Source organism: Miniopterus natalensis, chromosome 10 (assembly GCF_054644295.1).
Source record: "Miniopterus natalensis isolate mMinNat1 chromosome 10, mMinNat1.hap1, whole genome shotgun sequence".
NCBI lineage: Eukaryota > Metazoa > Chordata > Mammalia > Chiroptera > Miniopteridae > Miniopterus > Miniopterus natalensis.
Genome location: NC_142090.1, coordinates 67,389,458 through 67,410,015, shown reverse-complemented (window position 1 = coordinate 67,410,015; position 20,558 = coordinate 67,389,458). Strand labels below are relative to the sequence as shown.

General features: G+C 32.9%; 1 protein-coding gene across 2 annotated transcripts in view; it reads left to right on the top strand.

The window, feature by feature from the left end:
- The window catches only part of DGKB (diacylglycerol kinase beta), a 527,061-nt gene that overhangs the window by 218,653 nt on the left and 287,850 nt on the right, over positions 1-20,558 (top strand). For both annotated transcript variants that reach the window (XM_016218863.2, XM_016218862.2), the window contains 3 exons: positions 9,332-9,417; positions 11,902-11,991; positions 14,830-14,990. In XM_016218863.2, the coding sequence (XP_016074349.1) occupies positions 9,332-9,417; positions 11,902-11,991; positions 14,830-14,990 (337 nt within the window). The remainder of the gene's footprint in view (positions 1-9,331; positions 9,418-11,901; positions 11,992-14,829; positions 14,991-20,558) is intronic.

Genomic DNA, 20,558 nt, shown 5'->3' with positions numbered 1-20,558 from the left:
CCTTATAGTCACTGTATCCAGCTTCAAGGCCTGGTTCTTTGGGCAGGTCTCTTGACATGACTATTTTTTCTCCTCTCTTCATCTATTTGGCCTAAAATATAGAAATATAAAGATAAAATTTTAAAAACCTACAAATATGAATTTAATTAAATTATTTTTTCACTCTTTCATCACTGGTTTGATGTACTTGGTATCCAATGAATTGATAGATATGTTAGAATATTGCTGTCCTTTCATTTGGTTCATTGATCTATTTGTTTTATATACTGTAACTCCATACTTATTCTTTCAAAATTTAGTGACATTTACTTTCCCCAATGTGTTAATGTCTCATGTCTTTACAATATGAGTTGAATGGAATTACATTGAATTTCTAGTTTCCTCTTGATCACTGTGAGAATGTCCTGTTTCTGGACTTGCACTTCTACTAGAAAGCTGTGTCTCTGTTGTTCTCCTGGGGGGACCTGCCACAGGGGGCTCCTCTGAATGGGGACTCTGGCCAGTCTACGCTGTAAGCCTTCACTTAGTCCCACTTGCTAGAACTCCTCCCATTCCTTTTTCTACCTGTGCAATTCCTGATCCTGGGTCTGCCAGAGCATTCCTTTTGCAGCGGTTCCCTTTAATGTATTGCTTTGAAAATTTCACTATTCTCTAAAGTCACTTTAATAATCTAATATCTATTGTGATTTAATTAAATCACCATTTCATGTTTATTGCTTTTCTAATGCTATAATAGATAGACTTTAAAAAATATACATATTTTATTTGCCACCCTGAGACTGCAGTTATTTATTCAATTTCCCCTTTCCTCATTTATTCTCTTTACCGCACTAAATTTTAAAATCTTTTTGTATGCATCTCTTTACTTATCTTTTTCCCCCTGTTTCTAACACTTTATTTATAGAATAGACATTTTCACGACATATTGAAACTATCCTAATTCCTGGTGTGAATTATCTGTTAACTACCAAAACTATATGGACATTTCCCTCTTTATCTTTAATCATATTCAAGACAGAAATGTGTGCTTATTTGGTTGTTTCCATTATATTTCTTTATCTCAGTGCTCTCACTTTGATTCTGACTATGCTATTTAAAGATGTCTGAAACTAAAGTCTGTGTCATAAACGTATCTTCCTCATGATTTATATTATGATATAATTGAATCAATTAAATACAGGCATAAATAAGTTGGAAAATATAAAATAATACTGCACTTTGATCTTAATGAGGTTTTTTTGCATTAAAATAAATAGGCACATCTCTAGCTTTTATACCAACTGCGTGTGTGAATGTGTCTTATGAAAAGTTAATGTCAAGTTTTTTGTTTACTTGTGACATTGCTTGTTTCCTTCTTTCTCTAAACTTCATGGAAGTACAGATGGCTTATTCTAATATTATCTTTAAAATATTTAAGTAAATATAACACATATCTATTGAATTGAAATAAAATATAAAATATATCTTTTAAAATTATGCAAATTATTGCCCAGATTGTTCAGCATAATGAGGTATAGTGAATTATTTGTGAGATCAGTGCTTTATAAAAATCTTTGGTTTTCTCTATCAGAACTAAATGTAAAACGTATATAATTTTTAAAATAAAATTTAACAATCTACAGACTCACATACTCCAAGTGTACATAGTATTTCCATAGTGAAGCTTTGAAATATTTTCTCCTATTTAAAAAAACATGTAAGTTAGAAAAGATATAACAGATTCCACAGATTTCATTACTTTCTTAATTTAAAAGATCATTTTGTATAAAAAATTTTCTGCTGTGTTTTATTTATTTATTTTATTTTTGAAAATATATCTTTATTGATTTCAGAGAAGAGGAAAGGAGAGGGAGAGAGAGATAGAAACATCAATGATGAGAGAGTCACTGATCAGCTGCCTCCTGCATGCCCCCTACTGGGGGATCAAGCCCGCAACCCGGGCATGTGCCCTGACCGGGAATTGAACCCCAATCTCCTGGATCCTAGATCGATGCTCAACCACTGAGCCACGCCCGGCCGGGCTGCAGTGTTTTATTTAAATAAAATCCCTCTTGAATCAGAATTTATGGCCTATTTCTTAGGTCTTTTATTATGGAATCTTGTTATGTCAGAAAGCTGGACAAAATCCTCAAAAGGCTAAGAAAATGTTTATCATAATTTAATCCAGTTCTACTGGAAATGTCCAGAAAAAAATTGTTGCTTTGATAATTTAAAAATGAAGCACTCAATTCACCCTTTAAGTCCTTTTGCTTAATCATTAAATTTTATACAGATGATTTTACAAGCACTCCCTCCAATTAAATGTGTGAGCATAATTCTGTGTTTGATTATTAGACTGTTTGAAAATCGACTTATACTTTCATAATAAAAAGCCCATAGCTTAGTAAATGTAACAAAAAAAACCCATAACATGTTGTTAAAATTGACAAAGTCATATGATTGACTGCCTTGCAGAAGAATTTCCCCATTTTGGGTATTAGAACTCTACAGTCTTCCCATATATATCAACAAAGGGACATCAAAAGGTGTTGAAAATCTGAACTTTTATCATTCATCTCTTAAAGAAAGGAATAGTAACTGGCTGTGCAGCAGTTAGATGAGAGATCCATGTGTTATAATATGGACTGTTTATTATTTTATCCTATAAAAGTCAAGTTTTTAGTAAATAACATAAACTATTTTATTTGCATATACACAGTTTGTTGTTTCCTGAGCCTTCCCAGCAAGTTCCCAGGCACAACTTTACCATCAGCTCAAGGCAGTTCAATGACAATGAGCCAAAATAAGTAAACTCATAGTGGATGATTATGTCAGAATCCTTTAGAAATGATAACGTAGTAACCTACTCTTATAATTTAATTAGAAAGAATAACAGTGGACAGTGTAGTGCACACTTAAATAGAATATTGATGTGACCAAGTAAAAAGTGTGATGATAGCTTAATAATAACAATAAAAACAACAAAAATAATAATATGGATTCTGCATGTATTTATTCAAATGGCTACCAGATGCCCCTAACAAGTTTGAGCATTCTCAATGCACTTTGAACAAAAAAGACACCACTTTTCTGCCCTCATGTGCTTATGTTTTAGTGGAAGAAGGCAAATTAAACTAATAAAATATGCATTATGTCAGCAGAGAAGGTGAACATAGTGAGCACTGGTAGTGAGTGTTCTGTGTATTTCTTTAAAATAGGCCTAGCAGAGAAGAACTCACTGAGACATGAAAAGGTACCAAGGTGAGGTACCAAGCCATTTGGTTATCTCACAGAGGACTATTTACGGCAGAGGGAGAAGCAGGAGTAAAGCATCATCACGGGAGAACATTTGACATGATTGGGGCACATTAGCAAGAAGACCAGGGTGCCTGGGACAGAATGGGTAACAGTAGAATATTAGAATGGAACTGAGGGCTATATCATAGCTACTGTGAGCATAATAATTAGTTTTATTCAGAACTCTTCTGGTTTATTCTTGGTGTCCTAACACCTCCCCCACTTTAGCATTTACCCAGGAATTTTTGATTTAAGTGTTATTATTAATGGGTGCATTATAATAAAATCTTACGATTATAGGTTTGGGAGCTCTCCAGTTTGTACATTTAGCCTTTGCTATGTTATCTTGTAGTACAGCAATTGTCAACCTCTTTCATCTCATGGTACACAGAAACTAATTACTAAAATTCTGTGGCACACCAAAAAATATATTTTTGCTGATCTGTCAAAAAATATTAGGTATAATTTTTAGGTGGGGAGGTGGTGAAATGGAAGAGTAGCAAACATATATACTACTTCTAATAAAAGAAAAATAATTACATTAATAATACAGGGTAGGACAAAGGTAGGTTTACAGTTGTCCATATGGAAAATAATATAATAATAATAATACAAGAATAAACTGTGTTTCATGTACTCACAACTGTAAATTTACATTTGCCCCACCCTCTAATCTGAACAGTAAAATGTAATTTATGTACATATACATTTTGTTTATATCTTAAAACAGTTCAATGAAGGAGATGTTAATTCCATTTTAAAGCTAAAAATACATGCCCAGAATGATGAAATAATTTTCCAAGGCTATTATTTAATGAATGAATAAAATAAGGAATGAATGAATCTAGGGAAAACAGCATGGATTGAGTGGGTTAAGAGGTTAAGATAGAGAGGTCAAGTTTTCAACCCATTTAGCAATCAATTTACAGAGAGTGAGCTGGTCTGACAGTCACATGGGGTTTATGTTTGGGGGTAGGATGCTGCTGAAGAAGGATGACAATTTTTAAAGAAAACAAAAATGAATAAGAGATGAAACATCCGCATGGATTAGAAGAACCATGGTGAGTCAAATGGATGGTTAGACTTTCACCAGAAACAATGATCTTTATGGAAACTTTTCAGGCACTGGCATATTTTGTAAAGCTTTTGTAGGCTTCAATGACAAAATATTTGAAAACTTAGGAGATTGATGCAGAAATATAACGATATAACTGGCAAAAATTGGTTTAGGAAGAATTAGAAAATAGGATTTTTTTCAGTAATTATTAAAGGAGATAGATAACTTCATACCAAAATTTAACTTGCAAAAACTGATTTAGGATGAATTAGAAACAAACTGGGTTCAATAGTTATTAAAGGAATTAAAACAATTATTTAAGACCTTTCTATTTAAAAACTAAAAAGGAAATCAAAGACTCACCAGAATAGTTTATATGCAAGTGCTACTAATTTTAAGGAACTTTCAAAATTATACAAATGCTTCCAAAAATAGAAAATGAAGGCGTACTCTGCAATTCAGTTCATGAGACAAGAATTCTGATAAAAATTAGAGGTGATATCAGGAAGGAAAATGGTTAGTCTATTCTATTCATGAAATTAGGTGTAAAACTTCTAAACAAATAATCAAATCCAATTCCCTACAAACACATTAATAAACAATGTCCAATTTAAGTACATGGAAGGATTATAAGAATGATTTTTAATGCAGAAATGTGTATTACTAATTAAATGGGATCAACCATATCAACATCTCAAAATATGCAGAAATAAATTAACATTGATTTATAATAAAAATTACTATAACAAGAATAAAATGAAACTTTATTAACCTTATAATATGTGTCATTCAGAGAAGAAAAAGAAAATCCCTACACTAAGTGTTACCTCAAACAGGACAATCCTGGAAGTATTCCATTTAAATTCAGGAACAAGATATGGAGGTTATCTATGAATATTCCAATTCAACAATATATTGGTGCTCCAACCAGCACAACACAACAAGGACAGAAATAAAAATTATATGAATTAGAGGTCACTAGTAGGACCATTGTTATTAGCATGTGACACAGCTGTTTACATAGAAATCCAAATGAATTTCCAAATGAAATATAGGCAATATACAAAATAGGAGTAATGTGTCTGTTTAAAAGATCAATACATAAAAGTCAAATATATTTGTATACACCTGTAACAAAAACCTTTAAAGTTAATATTTTTAAAATACCAACACAACTGTGAAACAAACAAGAATCAATTTAATAAATTATATGCAAGTTCTATCTGCAAAAATTAAAACATTTATTGAAAGTCATTAAAGAATATCTAAATCAATTGAACAACCCTGTTTTCATGGATGAGTGAATTTATATTATACAGGTTCTTATTTGTCCCCAAATTGATCTATAGGCTTAATGTAACTACAATGAAAATTATGATTTTTTAAAAATTTTTATTTTTTTGGAATATGATAAGTTAACTTTAAAATGCATATAGAAAAGCAGAGAAGGAATAATATCTTAGATTCTTCATGGTCTGTGAGATATAGACTTACCATAAAGCAATAGTAATTATAAGATTGTGCTACTAGCACAGAGATGGACAAATTCGGGAATAAAATAGTATAGACAGTCCAAAGAGAAGTGCTTATATATGGAAATTTGACTTATGGAGCTCACCTGGTAGAAAGTTGAATTATCCATTAATAAAAATGCGGATTAAAAATTTTGTGCACAACAGCAAAAAAGGAAGGGAGAAAGGGGGAACGAAATAGAGGAAAAGGGTGAAAAAGAGAGCCGAGGATGGGGGTGGAGTGAATGAAGGGATCCTTACCTCACACCACTGCAGTCAAATTTTATACGTATCATAGTATAATATTTTATATATTTTATATAACATGCAATATAATATACATTATATAATTTTATGTGGTGGTGTGAGATAGGGACTCTAATCCCTATCTCAAACCACTGCATAAAAAAAAAACCCAAAAAACTGAAATTTTAAAAGACTTTTGTGAATTTTTTTCTGGTCTTTGAGTAAGCAGTTTTCTTACACACAAAACAGACTAAAGTGCTAGCCACCTAGAAAAAGTTGATACATTTGAACACATTAAAACTAAATCTTGTGCATGAAAATACACATTAAAAAACACACAAATCTTTCAAATTTTGGAAGATAATTCCAAAAATAAATAAATATTTTTACAAATCAACAAGAAAAAAATAGTAGAGAAAAGAGACAAAAGACATGACCAGGCATTTTACAAAAGAGGAAACAGGAAATTAGGAAGTGTGACATTACAAGTGTTAGAGAGCATTGGCTCTGTCAAATCTTTACATTGCTAATGAACATATGTGTTGGTACTTCTTTTGTAAACAAGAGTTGCATGTAAGTAAATTCTACTCTAAAAGTAGCCACTGCTCATGACCAGTAGAAAGCATGCCCAATAGTGCGGTTTTTATAAGAATATGAATCTAACCACTCCAAATGTCCCTTGACATGGATTTCAAAAGCATATTCATGTAAATTGCATTTAGTAGTAGAAATCAAATAATTTGAACTACACATGGAGAGAACATTTTCCGCATGAATAAATTTTAGTAACAATGCTTAATGTAAAAAGCAAAATGCAAACAATATGTTGTTTATGGCATGCACATGATAACTCATAATTACGAGTAGTGCTCATCTTTGTGAATGAGAAAGTGGGATGCTATCCGGAAAGGACCTAGAGGTATATGTAAGTTATCAGAAATGTTCTACCCTTGGGGTGGGCAGCTGGTTTTATATTATACATAATATTACACATAATATAGGTGTTTATATTATACATAGTACATATTATGTAATATAAGCAAACCAATTGGTAAGAGACTGGAAGAAAATACTGTAACATGTAACAAATGGTTAATATTCACAGTATAATAAATAAGAAAATAAATGAAAATTTCATGTTCTATATATTCATGGTTCTTATCAGATGGTGAGGTCTTAGGTAATTTTTTTTACATTTCTATTTTATTTATGCTTTATTCGTATTTAACAAAATGTTTTTTCTATTGATGCTAATTTAAGTGAAAATATCACTTATAATATGTAAAAGTTTATAAGCAAATGAAAGAGAGCTCATTGGAAAGGGGACAAGACTTTGAAGATGAAGGTCACACATGTCTTAAACCTACAAAAATATACTCAACCCACTAATAAACAGGGATGTGTGATTTTATAGTAATAGCATGATGCTGTTTTCACTTATTGAAGAAATGTGATACAGTTGTTTATATGCATTGTTTTGGAGTTGCAAGAAATGGAAGCTTACATCTACAATGGGAGCCATTTAGAGAGCCATATGATGGTTTGGTGAAACTTTTTCCTTCTACATGATTAGCCTTCAAAACATGCACATTTTTATATAAATGTACCTGAAATAATGTTAGCTACAATACTTTTTTGTAATAGTGAAACGGTAAAAATAGTTTAAAACTACATGAAGAAAAGTTATTCAAGTCATGGAATGTGCAACCTACATAATACATTCCCTTATTACAAATCATGAGGCAAGACTATGTGTGTTGACACAGAAAGATGTCTTAGAAATGTTTAAATATCCCTGGCTGGTGTGGCACAGTTGGTTGCAGAGTTATCCCTTACACAAAAAGGTGACTGGTTTGATCCCCGGTCAGGGTACATATTCAGGTTGTGGGTTTGATCCCAGGTCAGGGCGAATGTGGGAGTCAACAGATAAATGTTTCTCTGAAGTTTTTCTCTCTCCCCCTCTCTCTCTCAATATCAATCTCCCTTCCTCTCTCTAAAAATAAGAAAATAAAAAGAAATGTTTAAATAAAAAAAATGCAAACAAATAAGTTAACAGGATGTATAACATAATCCCATTCATGTTAAAAAGATGTGTATAATGAAATATATGTGCACGTTCATATAAAAATATATACAGAAAAAATCTTGGATTATTACATATTACATGATTAACAGTAGTTATCTCTGGAGCAAGGGAAGTCAAAAGACACATTCCAAATATGTATGCCCTGTTTCAGTTCTCTTATTGCAAGAAAATAGGCATGTACAATTATATGTGCATCACTTGCCTTTGTAATCCCCAAAATAGGTTGCATTAACATGCACGCTGCATGCAGTAACAGCAGAAGCGGTGGGCATTTATTACGGCTGACCCAGCCAAGGGGCCTGAGAGCTCCTGGACACCAAGCCTGGTGGGCAGGTCAAAAGACAAGGAGAAGCCTGCCTCCTGTTTGCCGATTTAAGTCAGGAGGAAACCCTGGACTAGTCGGCTGGAATCTCAAATGCAGTCCATTCTGTTTCTCCAGTAGTGGAGAAGGCCGAATCCTCTCAAATACCTATTTCCTGACAAAATAGTAATATTTACATAATTATTCAAAAGGTAGTTTGGGGTTAATAGAAATTATGAAATAAAATACTGTATTATATGTGACATTGGATTATGTGAACTACAGATTACATCTGGGAGAATATCTTGATAAAATTATTGTAATTTATAAAGTTTTCTTTTTAAACTTTAGAATTCATAAAAAGAATATATATATATTGTAATAGAATCTAGAATATATAACTAAAATATATTCATGTAAACATACATGCCAGTTTTATAATCGTGCATGCCTATTTTTTTATTTAAATTAAGACATGTTGGCCCTGGCCGGGCTGCTCAGTTGGTTAGAGCATTTTCCCCATTTGCTAAGATTGTGGGTTTGTTCCCCCATCAGGGCACATACAAGAGTCAACAACGAGTGCATACATAAGGGGAACAACAAATTGATGTTTTTCTCTCTCTTCCTTCTTCTCTCTCTCAAAAAAAATAATCAATAACTAAAAATTTAAAAAGACATGTTAATACTTTTAAAATTACATTCTAGATAAGAATTGTTTTTCAGTAAAACCATTGAGTTTTTATAGTTTTCATAAAATAAAAATACTTTTATTAGATGAAATTCTAAGAATGTGAAACTAAAAAAGTCCTAATTTTAAAATATCAATCATGTGCCATGACATGCCTGTTTTTCAGGTTAAACTTTTTCCGCGATGTTTCCGACTTCAGAGTGTTAGCCTGCGGTGGAGATGGAACCGTGGGGTGGATTTTGGACTGCATAGGTAATGAAGACACATATTTAACGTGGCTGGGGTGAGAGTGGTAACCTTAAATTCTGTATATTTTATTTATTTATTTTATTAATGCATTGATATGTTTGGATGCTACAGTTTGTACATTTGGCATGTTGCACACTATTTACTGGTTTAATATATTCTATATTTAAAAATTTTAATTGACAGAATAATTTATAATTATCTGGAAATCCTTCTTTTTTAATCCATTTCTCATGGAGTTTACTAAACCCTCAGAGTTATTTTTTTAAAATCAGGCTCCATTTGTTTCTTTGCCCTAGAGAGGGAGCCAAGGAGCATTTGTGATGGTCTGTCAAATAGATGTACTTATTTGGTTTAAGCATGGAAACTCAAAACCTTACTCTCTGTGTACATTCATGTCACCATCATCAATCATTATTATCATAATTATAGCTAATTTTTATTTATCATGTATACTCTAATAGGCCTCTTGCTAAGAATTTTACTCAAATCATCTTAATTCTCACAACTCCATAATATAGGATTGATAATCCCATTTTTGAGATAGGGACTCTAAGGCTTGAAGAAGTTAAAACAGTGAACAAAGTCTTGTAGCTGTGAACTGACAGAGCTGGGATTACAACCCACACATCAACATTATTTTATATTGCCTCTCTACCCAAATAGTAAAAGCTTGATTTTTATAAGCAAACAGAACAGGTACTTGTTTGAGGATAAAAGGTAGACATGAATTACAAGAAAAGCTTCATATAGTCAGAAAAAATATCTGTTTTTTTATAGACAGTCAGTTGTCAGAACTGACTACTGCTCAATAAATAGATCATGAATCGGCCTTTATGAGAAGATAAATTTAATACAAATATTCACTTCTCATTTCTCACTTCAGTTTCTGCATGACCAATTCTTTTTTAAAAAGAGTCCCTTTCACAAAAAGAAAAGAATTGATTCAAAATACATTTAACTATCTGTATAAATTGAAGCAAACTTGCACATAATCTGTGCAGGTAAGAATATTCTATCTTTTCACACATGTGGAAATATTCAAATTGAAATTGAATACAAGTTGTCAGGATATTTTTGGTAAGGATCTAACAACTTTAATCTACTAACAACAGCAACAAATAGAGCAGTAAAATCTGTGTTATTTGGCCTTACAATAAAAGATGTAAATAGTATTAATATGTCATACTTAAAGAGAAATCCAGAATTCAATAATTGTAAATATTAAAGAGTTGCTTGAGCTGTTTTGAGAACTTGTGAGGATTTTAGAGTGAAAACAGAAGGATATTATTTGTGTGTTTTAACTCCTAAAATCTAAGCCTTGGCTATTAACTGTGGTACATCCCTAGATAATCTATTTCCTCCCTGTTCTTACACAGAGACACATACTGACTTTGAGCTGCTGAGAAGAGAGAAAAAATAAAGAAAAGTAATATATGTTTGTTAAATTATTCAAGGCATGTGATGATTCAGACAAAAGCATATAGAATCTCAGTGGCAGAGATCTTGATTGCTTTGAACTCAAAGCACTATTTTATGTAAAGTTGAATCTCAAAGTAGGACGTTTATTCTGACACAGCAACACCAGGGGTGGGAACAAAGAAGGATATTGCTTGCACTTTACTAGTGTTTAGAATTCATCTATTTTTAAATTATTCTATTCCTTAAAGTAAAATGTACTTTTGAGTTGATGTTGCGGTAGGACTTTATATAGGGACTTACCCCTCCACTCTGGTGGTGCCCCTGTATGTATATTCCTACACTATATATACTTGTATCCCTGATAATTTTTTTAAGATTGAAATCTTTTATTAATTTTTTCATTTACAGTTGACTTTCAGTATTATTTCATATTAGTTTTAGGTGTAAAGCATAGTGGTCAGACATTTATATAATTTACAAAGTGATCATCCTGATAAGCTTGGTACCCACCTGGCACCATACATAGTTATTACAATATTATCAACTATATTCCCAATGCTGTGCATTACATCTCTGTGACTATTTTGTAACTACCAATTTGCGGCCCTTAATCCTTTAACGTTTTTCATTCAGCCCCACAACCCCTCTTCTACCTGGCAACTATCAGTTTGTTTTCTGTATCTCTGAGTCTGTTTTTATTTTCTTTGTTCATTTATTTTGTTCTTTAGATTCCACATATAAGTGAAATCACATGGCATTTGTTTCTGTGTCTGACTTAATTCAATGGAGTTAAATCCAACTTAAACCACAATTTTTAATTGGGTTAGTATATTTTCAAAGCTTTCCTCATGCATGAGACTTGGAAATTCCTGTCACTTTGTGAATAATGTTACTTGTTTGTGTTTTATAAGTCGCTACAGATGCATAGAGATTAATAATGTTATCATTGTATATATCTATAAAATATAAGTACCTAGTGGAATGCTTTAATTTCCTGTCAACCTAGCTCTTTTACTGTTATTCTATCTGTGATCAAAATTTTATTTTGTTTCTTTTTCCATTCCACAGAAAAAGCTAATGTAGTCAAACATCCTCCAGTTGCCATTCTGCCTCTTGGGACCGGAAATGATCTAGCAAGATGCCTGAGATGGGGAGGAGGTAAAGAGCTTTAACAACAATAAAATCTTAGTAAAATAGAAATGTGGTATAGAACATGCCCCCCTCCTTAAATCCAGCATTTCTTTACTGCATGGCAACTGCCATGTGATTTTACCAAATATAATTGCTGTCAGATATATAGTATGTGATTTTGAACAACAGTTGTGGGTAGAGCAACAGATAGTGGACAAAGAGACCGTGGAAGCTGGGGTTTAATGTGATACTAAGTGTTGACTCCAGATCTCTGTGGCACCAGGGTTTCTAATGAAAGTATTGAGATAAGCGTAAATCAACTCTAAACTAATAGTCAGATTTTTAATTTCTGAGTTGAGTGTTAAAACGACAAACTAAGGAAAAATGTTAAGGCTAGTGAATGATTTGTCCAGGAATGAACACTTGTTTGGAAACCCACTTTATACCAGGCAGTGTGTTCTGCATTTCGGATACAGGGTCAAAAACAGAAAATAAAGGCTGTATTCAAAAGAGTCTTAAGTTCTAGTGGCAAATAAAGCCATCTGTAAATTATGAAACCTTCTATTGACAAATAAACAGGTAATCAATGTAGTGAAAGGCCTCATGGTCACGATGACAAGATGACATAGGGAGAATTGTAATGGAGGGATGACAGAACCATATAGACCAAGGGGTGAACTTTATAGCCAAAGGGAACATCAAGTTCAAAGGACAAGAGGTAGGAAGCAACTTGATGTATTCAAGGAACTCTGAGTGGAATAGTGTGTATGGAACAGTGTAAATAAGGGGAGAATATTCCTAGATGAGATCTTATAATATTTTGAAGCATCATTAATAGACTGTACTTAACTGAAGACACCAAAGTAAACCAGATTTTACTAAAACAGCAAGAATTGAGTACTAAATATTAACATCTAAACTCACTTAGAGATGTTTGAAAAGTGTCTACTAAGACAGCATGAATCAGAAGGCCCTGGGGATCTTGTTAAAAATACAGTGACCTGTCCTCACCCCAAATATATTGAATAGAAATCTCTGGAGGTGGGACCAGGGCAGATGATTTTATTTTTAAACAAACTCCCTAAGTAACTTTGATTTACAACAAAATTTGAGAAGAATTGTTCCATGAGTGTCTGGATAACTGGTGAAATCTGTTATGAATATGTATATGTGTATATGATAGAAAGAATTAAAAACTTAGCCTATGACCTATTTTTGATTTTCATTATGGATATAATTTATTAAAATAATATTATAAAATATTAAGGTAAATCTCATAGAGCCTAAAAATAAGTAGTTAGATGATAGATTGATAGGTAGATAGATAGAACCAATGCTTGTGAGATGCTTGTATTTGCCAGTGCTTATGTATGTATATTGATTAAAAGGATGGGAATCATGCATGTCACTTCTAGTCATATTCCTCTGCAAAATAGTTTTGATATTTGAAAATTAATAATTTTATTTTTCGCTTCAAACTAATAAGTGGCTTAAGTATCAAAATTGATATATAATTTCCACTTTTATCATACTTTAATGATTCTCTTATAAAACTGTTTTAAAGATATTATCAGTGGCCAAAGACACATGAATTTTATTTTATTTTTATTTTTTTAAAATATATCTTTATTGATTTCAGAGAGAGGACAGGAGAGGGAGAGAGAGAGATAGAAACATCAATGATGAGAGAGTCATTGATCAAGCCCTCAACCAGGCATGTGCCCTGACTGAGAATTGAACCCCGATCACCTGGATCCTAGGTCGACGCTCATCCACTGAGCCACGCCCGGCCAGGTGACGCATGAATTTTAGTATATGTCAAAATATTTATCTATTAATGCTGAACTCTTTATGAGTTTCTAGCATGTGCTGGCACTGTTCTAGGTGCTAGATAGAGAGTGAGCAAATAAATAAATGGCTGCTACCCTTTGGAAGATTACATTTTCATTGAGTACACAGACAGTAAATCAATGAACAATGAAATATATAATTACAAAATAAGGTCAAGGCTATGAAAGAACCAAACAGTGTATTTTTAGAGAAAAACCATAAGGTAAACTTTTTTGCTAGATATCCAGAATTCCTCTTTGATGAAGTAACAGTTAAGCTGACTTTAAAGTATGAGGAGGGAGAAATAGCTCCTGAACTGAAAGGACCAAATGAAAGCTGATGTGACCCTCGAAGCTGTCAGAGTGGTAGATGGGTGTGGATTGAGGGAATGATTAGGATGAGATTGAAGAGATAATCATGAGCCAGATAATGCAGGGGCTGGATAGCTATGGCAAACAATTTTATTTGATTGAACCTGAAGCACAAACAGAAACTTTGAAAAGATTGCAAAAGCAGTATGACACAATGGCATTTCTGTTTTCAAAAGTAGATTAACTGGGGGATGTAAAATAAACTGTTAAGAAAATGTGGAGAATTACGGTTTTCCAAATGAGAAATGTATAATTGTCATAATTAAAGGAGAAAAGAACTGGACTAGGGTGGTGGTTATGCAAATGAGACAAGGTGTAGGCTATTTCCTTTCTGAGAAAGAGTTCACAGAAAAAAGATATGGAAGCAGAGAGTTAATTTCATTTTGAATATGTTGATATAAACTCTTGTGGGGTATTTAGTAGAGATGCTCCTTTGGCGGTTGGCTACACTGAAAATTAGCACCACAGGAGAGAAATATGAGTTGCAAATTAAAACTAAAAAATGAAATATTGGTATGCGTAAAATAAGATTATAGTTGATTCTTCTTATATTAGGATTTGCTTTAAAAATGCATTATTTAGCTTAAGGATGTTACACACTCAAACATGTATAAATATAGCTTTTGGATTTGTTTTCTTTCTCAAGAGAATTTTTTTTCATTAGGTTATGAAGGTGAAAATCTGATGAAAATCCTAAAAGACATTGAAAACAGCACAGAGATCATGCTGGACAGGTGGATGTTTGAAGTTATACCTAATGACAAAGATGAGAAAGGAGACCCAGTGCCTTACAGTATCATCAATAATTATTTTTCCATTGGCGTGGTAAGATTTTCCTCTGTATGTTCTTTTTTACCAGTCCTGGATAATCACTGTCCGTAAACCTTGCACTATGAAGATTTACTGATTATAAATTATTTTATCTTAATGTCAGCAAAACATCTCTTCTAATGGGCAATAATCCAACTTATGAATTTATTTAGAGTATCATCAATAGATTATGTTTCATGCATTAAGCAAAGGAAAGAAACTATAGTTTTGCAATTGGTTTGGCCATTTGTATTACTAAAATGTAGGTTAGAATGGTTTAATAAGGTTTAGTTACAAGTTTTAGTTTAAAATTTTAGAGTATATTCAGTGAAAATATGAAAACAATACATTAAATTTCACCTAATTTTCAGATCTGTATTATAATTTTATAATCTACTATAGACATTATGTTTCAATTTATGGTTAGGCCTGAAGTCTAAAAAGTGCTGCTACTATTGTCAAGTGTTTAATATGTCAAAAGACTTTTTATTTAATTTCTGAAAATCTTAGACTGAAAGTAAAATGTCATTTGTCAATTGAAAGAGTTATTGAAATTTTAATCCTTAAGGAATATAACAGGGATTTCATATATATATATATATATATATATATACACACATATATATACATATGTATATCCAAAAAATTATGAAATCTAAAATGTATATTTTCTACAGCATTCCATTCCGTTTAATATGTCACTCAATACTACCTTTTCTCATGAGTACATATGCGTATGTGAGTGCACACAAACACACGCACGTGCACACACGCCACTAGTAGACTATAAAAAGCATTGGTTGAACCTATGAACTTAGAAGTAAAGCTATTTGAGTAAGAGTTCAGTAGCAAATATTTTTATTCTGAATGTATATTCATTTATCTGTATCATGATGATTATTTTCTCTCTCATAAATAATATGGTTATACATTTGAAAAGCCTCAAATGATGATCAATAAAGGCTAAATATACAATCATTACTAATACTATAATGATTCTTAATATTTGTGAGAAAACGCAATGCATCTTGATCCATAAAAGCCCTCCTATTTATATTTGATATCAATATGAAAAGCATATTTTTAACAGCTTTATCAACATATAACTTAAAAACAACTTAATTCAATGATTTAAAGTAAACCTTTTAATTATTTTAATAAATTTCTCCAACTGTAGAGCATTTTTATCATTAAAACAAGAATCTTCATGCTTATTTGCAGTCAATTCTGGTTCCTTTCCCCACCTCCAAGCAATAACCATTCTTTCTGTCTCTAAAATTTGCCTTATATTGATATTTTATATGGAAGAAATTATACAAAAGATAGTCTTTTGCATCTGGCATCTTTCACGTTACATTTTTGAGCTTTGCTGATATGAACTGCGTGAACACTGTATTTCTTTTTATTGCTCAATAGTATCACATTGTATGGATATATCACATATGGTTTATCCATTTACCAGTTGATGAACACGTAAAGTTTTTCCAGTCTTTGGATATTATGAGTAATGCCAGTCTTTTGTGTCCTTTTAGTGAATTTTTTGTTTTGGCTACTGTACTTTTTAACTATAGAATTTCCATTTGATTCTCTTTTTATAATTTCTATATGTTCATGAAATATCTTCTATTTGAAGAAGCATGTTTTTTTATGATTTCTTTTGTTCTTTAAATGTGGTTTACTTTAGTTCTGACATGTTTATGTTTTGAAGTCTTTTGTCTGGAGACCATCAGAGAATTTGATAACATTTGGGCCCCATCAGTGACATTGTTTTTTCCAAAGTACATGTGACACTTTGCTATTCCTCTGCATGTCTGGCAACTTCTGTTGGAAACTAGAGATTTTGTTTTATATAAGATAGTGACAGCTCTAAAATGGGATCCTCCCATAGTGATTATGGTAGTTTTCTATCTCTTTAGTGACTTGCCTGCACTAATTATTTGGAGCCTTTCTTCTTTGTGGTATATGGATACAGATGCCTCAGTTTTTTGTGTTTTGTTGTTGTTGTTGTTTAATTTTTGTTTTTATTTTAATTCTGGATTCCTAGGGATCACCCTTGTGTCAGCATGATTGACCACAGTTTGTGTTCAAAAACCTAGAGCCACTAAGTCTTTATCCCCTTGCCATTGGATCTGTGTGTTCATTGGGAAGCACATACAATCTTTAGGCAGTTATTAATCTGATTTAGCTATTAATATCTGCTGGCCTTTCTTTTGTCTCTCCTGTTCACATTTAAGTCCTCTCATTTAGCCAAAGAAACATAAATAATAAGGGATCTCTTTGGTCTTTCCTGAACAATTATGTAGCTATACCTGCATATGGTCTTCCAGACAGCCTGGGACATGTGGAAATTTATCAAGGCACATTATGGCTCTCATTCTAAGATCTCCTACTGAATTTCTGGATAGTTGGCTGGCAGGTTTTCAAACACAGGTGAGCTGTGACACTGGTCTTCCTTGTTCACTTGCTACAGAGATCATTACTGTTTTACATCATCCTCTGGACCATGGCATTTTTCTTGCTTCCAATTCAAATTAAGTCAGTTTCACGGAATAATTTGTTACATGCGTTTGGTTAATTTACAAATTTCTATTGTGGTCCTCAAAAGATGATCATTTCTCCCCAACCACAAGAGGCATTTGACAATATTTGGACCCACATTTTCATGATTTCAAATGTTTTTCATTTCTAAGAGGGAATTGCTACTGGCAATTAATGGATAGAGGCTTAGGGGAGCTGCCATACAATCCACGTTCATAGTACAAGTCTCCTAAAACACAAGAAAGAGTTATGCAGCTCACAAAGTCAATAGTGCTGATGTTGAGAAACCCTGGCATTAATAAGGAGAACTATTAAATGCAAAACTCAACATGTTGAAGAGTAGAAACAGCAAAAGCCCAAAGAAGGGTGAAGAAAAGCTATCATAAATAGAAAACAGGAGATACAGCAAACAGTAACAACAAATTTGAGAATGTCAGTGAAACAAAAAACTGGATTATTGAAAAGATAGGCAGATTCATTGCAAAATTAATCTTATACAAATATTGCACAGAGAATTGTAATTAAAGAGGGAAAAACCACACAAAAAAGACCTCATAAACATAAAATAGCAATCTCTCAATTGGAAATAGGTAAAGACTAAATGACGGAGTGTAGCAAAGTTGAGAAATATGAAATCAATTCAAATATTCAATACCATTCCATTCCATCAGCAATAATCAATGAATTTATTTAAAAAGCAACAAAAATTAAAAGTATATAGCAATCTATAAGAAATATACAAGAACTGCATGTAGAAAATGTTGAAACTTCCTACAAAGACATGAAATATCAGAATAAATGGCGAGTTTTTTTTTTTAATAAAAGAAATATGTGTCAATCATTGCTTTACTGCACTAACCAAATTGCTATGAATAATAACCATATTTGTTTCTCTTTCTAGGCTTTTACCTTTTAAAAAATAACATTTATTTTTTGTTATTGAAAATATTCATTGTTATTTATCTATATGTCAATATATGCATGCATATGTATTTCTATAACTATTTATATCTATACAAAGTTTATTTTTCCCTTGGTTTAGGATTTTATTTTATTTTACTTTCACCTTTTTATCCGCATTGATCCCCTCCACCCCACATCCATCCCACCCCCAGGCTTTCCCATACTAATGCCTGTGTCCATGGGTTATGCCTATAAACATATAAATTCTTTGATTAATCTCTCCCCATCCACTCCCCTCCCCACCTTCCCTCTGAGATCCCTCGGTCTGTCCCATGCTTTGTGTCTCTGGATCCACTTTGTTCATCAGTTTATTTTGTTTATTATATTCTACATATAAGTGAGATCATGTGGTACTTGTCTTTCTCTGACTGGCTTATTTCACTTAGCATAATACTCTCTATTTCCTTCCATGCTGTGCCAAAGGCTAAAAGGCCCTTCCTCTTTACAGCTGCGTAGTATTCCAGGGTATAAATGTGCCACAGCTTTTTTATCCACTCATCTATTGATGGGCACTTGGGCTGTTTCCAGGTCTTAGCTATTGTAAATTGCACTGCTATAAACATCGGGGTGCATATGCTCTTTGTGATTGGTGTTTCAGGTTCCTTAGGATATATTCCTAGAAGTGGGATCACTAGGTCAAAAGGCACGTCAATTTTTAATCTTTTGAGGAAACTCCATATTGCTTTCCATAGTGGCTGCACCAGTCCCACCAGCAGCGTACTAGGGTCCCCTTTTCTCCACATCTTCGCCGGCACTTGTAGTTCATTGATTCGTTGATGGCAGCCATTCTGACAGGTGTGAAGTGATACCTCATTGTGGTTTAATTTGCATCTCGCTGATGATTAGTGACAGTGAGCATTTTTTTCATATGCCTCTTAGCCATTTGTATGTCCTCTTTGGGAAAGTGTCTATTTAGGTCCTTTCCCCATTTTTAAATTGGATTGTTTGCCTGCCTTTTGTTAAATTGTATGAGTTCCTTATATATTTTGGATAGTACTCCTTTATCAGATGAGTCATTGGCAAATATGTTCTCCCACACAGTGGGCTCCCTTTTCATTTTGTTGATGGTTTCCTTGGCTGTGCAGAAGCTTTTTATTTTGATGCAGTCCCATTTGTTTATTTTCTCCTTAGTTTCTCTTGCCCTAGGAGATGTATCAGCAAACATATTGCTACGAGAGATGTCTGAGATTTTACTGCCTATGTTTTCCTCTAGAATTTTTATGGTTTCATGTCTTACATTTAAGTCTGTTATCCATTTTGAATTTACTTTTGCGTATGGTGTAGTAGGTGGTCTAGTTTCATTTTTTTGCATGTACCTCTGTCCAATTTTCCCCACACCATTTATTGAAAAGACTTATCTACAGCCATTTTGTTTCTTTATGCCTATGTTTCTCATTCTCTTTATTTCTACATCTAATTATAGCAGTCCCTTTAACATTTCCTGTAATGCTTGGTTTGTAGTGGTAAAGTCTTTTAGCCTTTTTTTGTCTTGGAAGCTCTTTATTTCACCATCCATCTTGATTGATAATTTTGCTGGATAAGTAGCCTTGGTTTGAGGTCCTTGTTTTGTATTACCTTGAATACTTCATGCCATTTCCTTCTGGCCTGTAGAGTTTCTGATGAGAAGTCAGATGAAAGCCTTATGGAGGCTCCTTTGTAGGTAACAGATTGCTTTTCTCTTGCTTCCTTTAAGATTCTCTCTTTGTCTTGAAATTTTGGCATTTTAATTATGATATGTCTGGGCATAGGCCTCTTTGGATTCTTTTTGCTTGGGACTCTCTGTGCCTCCTGAACTTGTGTGACTTTTTCCTTGGCGAAGTTAGGGAAGTTTTCTGCCATTATTTCATCAAACAGGTTCTCTAACCCCTGTTTACTTTCGACCTCCTCTCGCACTCCTAGAATACGAATATTGTTATGTTTCATGCTGTCCCACAGCTCCCTTAGACTGTCCTCCTGTTTTTTAATTGTTTTTTGTTTTGGGGTCTCTGACTGAGGGAATTTTTCTACCCTGTCTTCTAATTTGCTGATCTGACCCTCAGCTACCTCTAATCTGCTGTTTATTCCTTCCAATATATTCTTTAT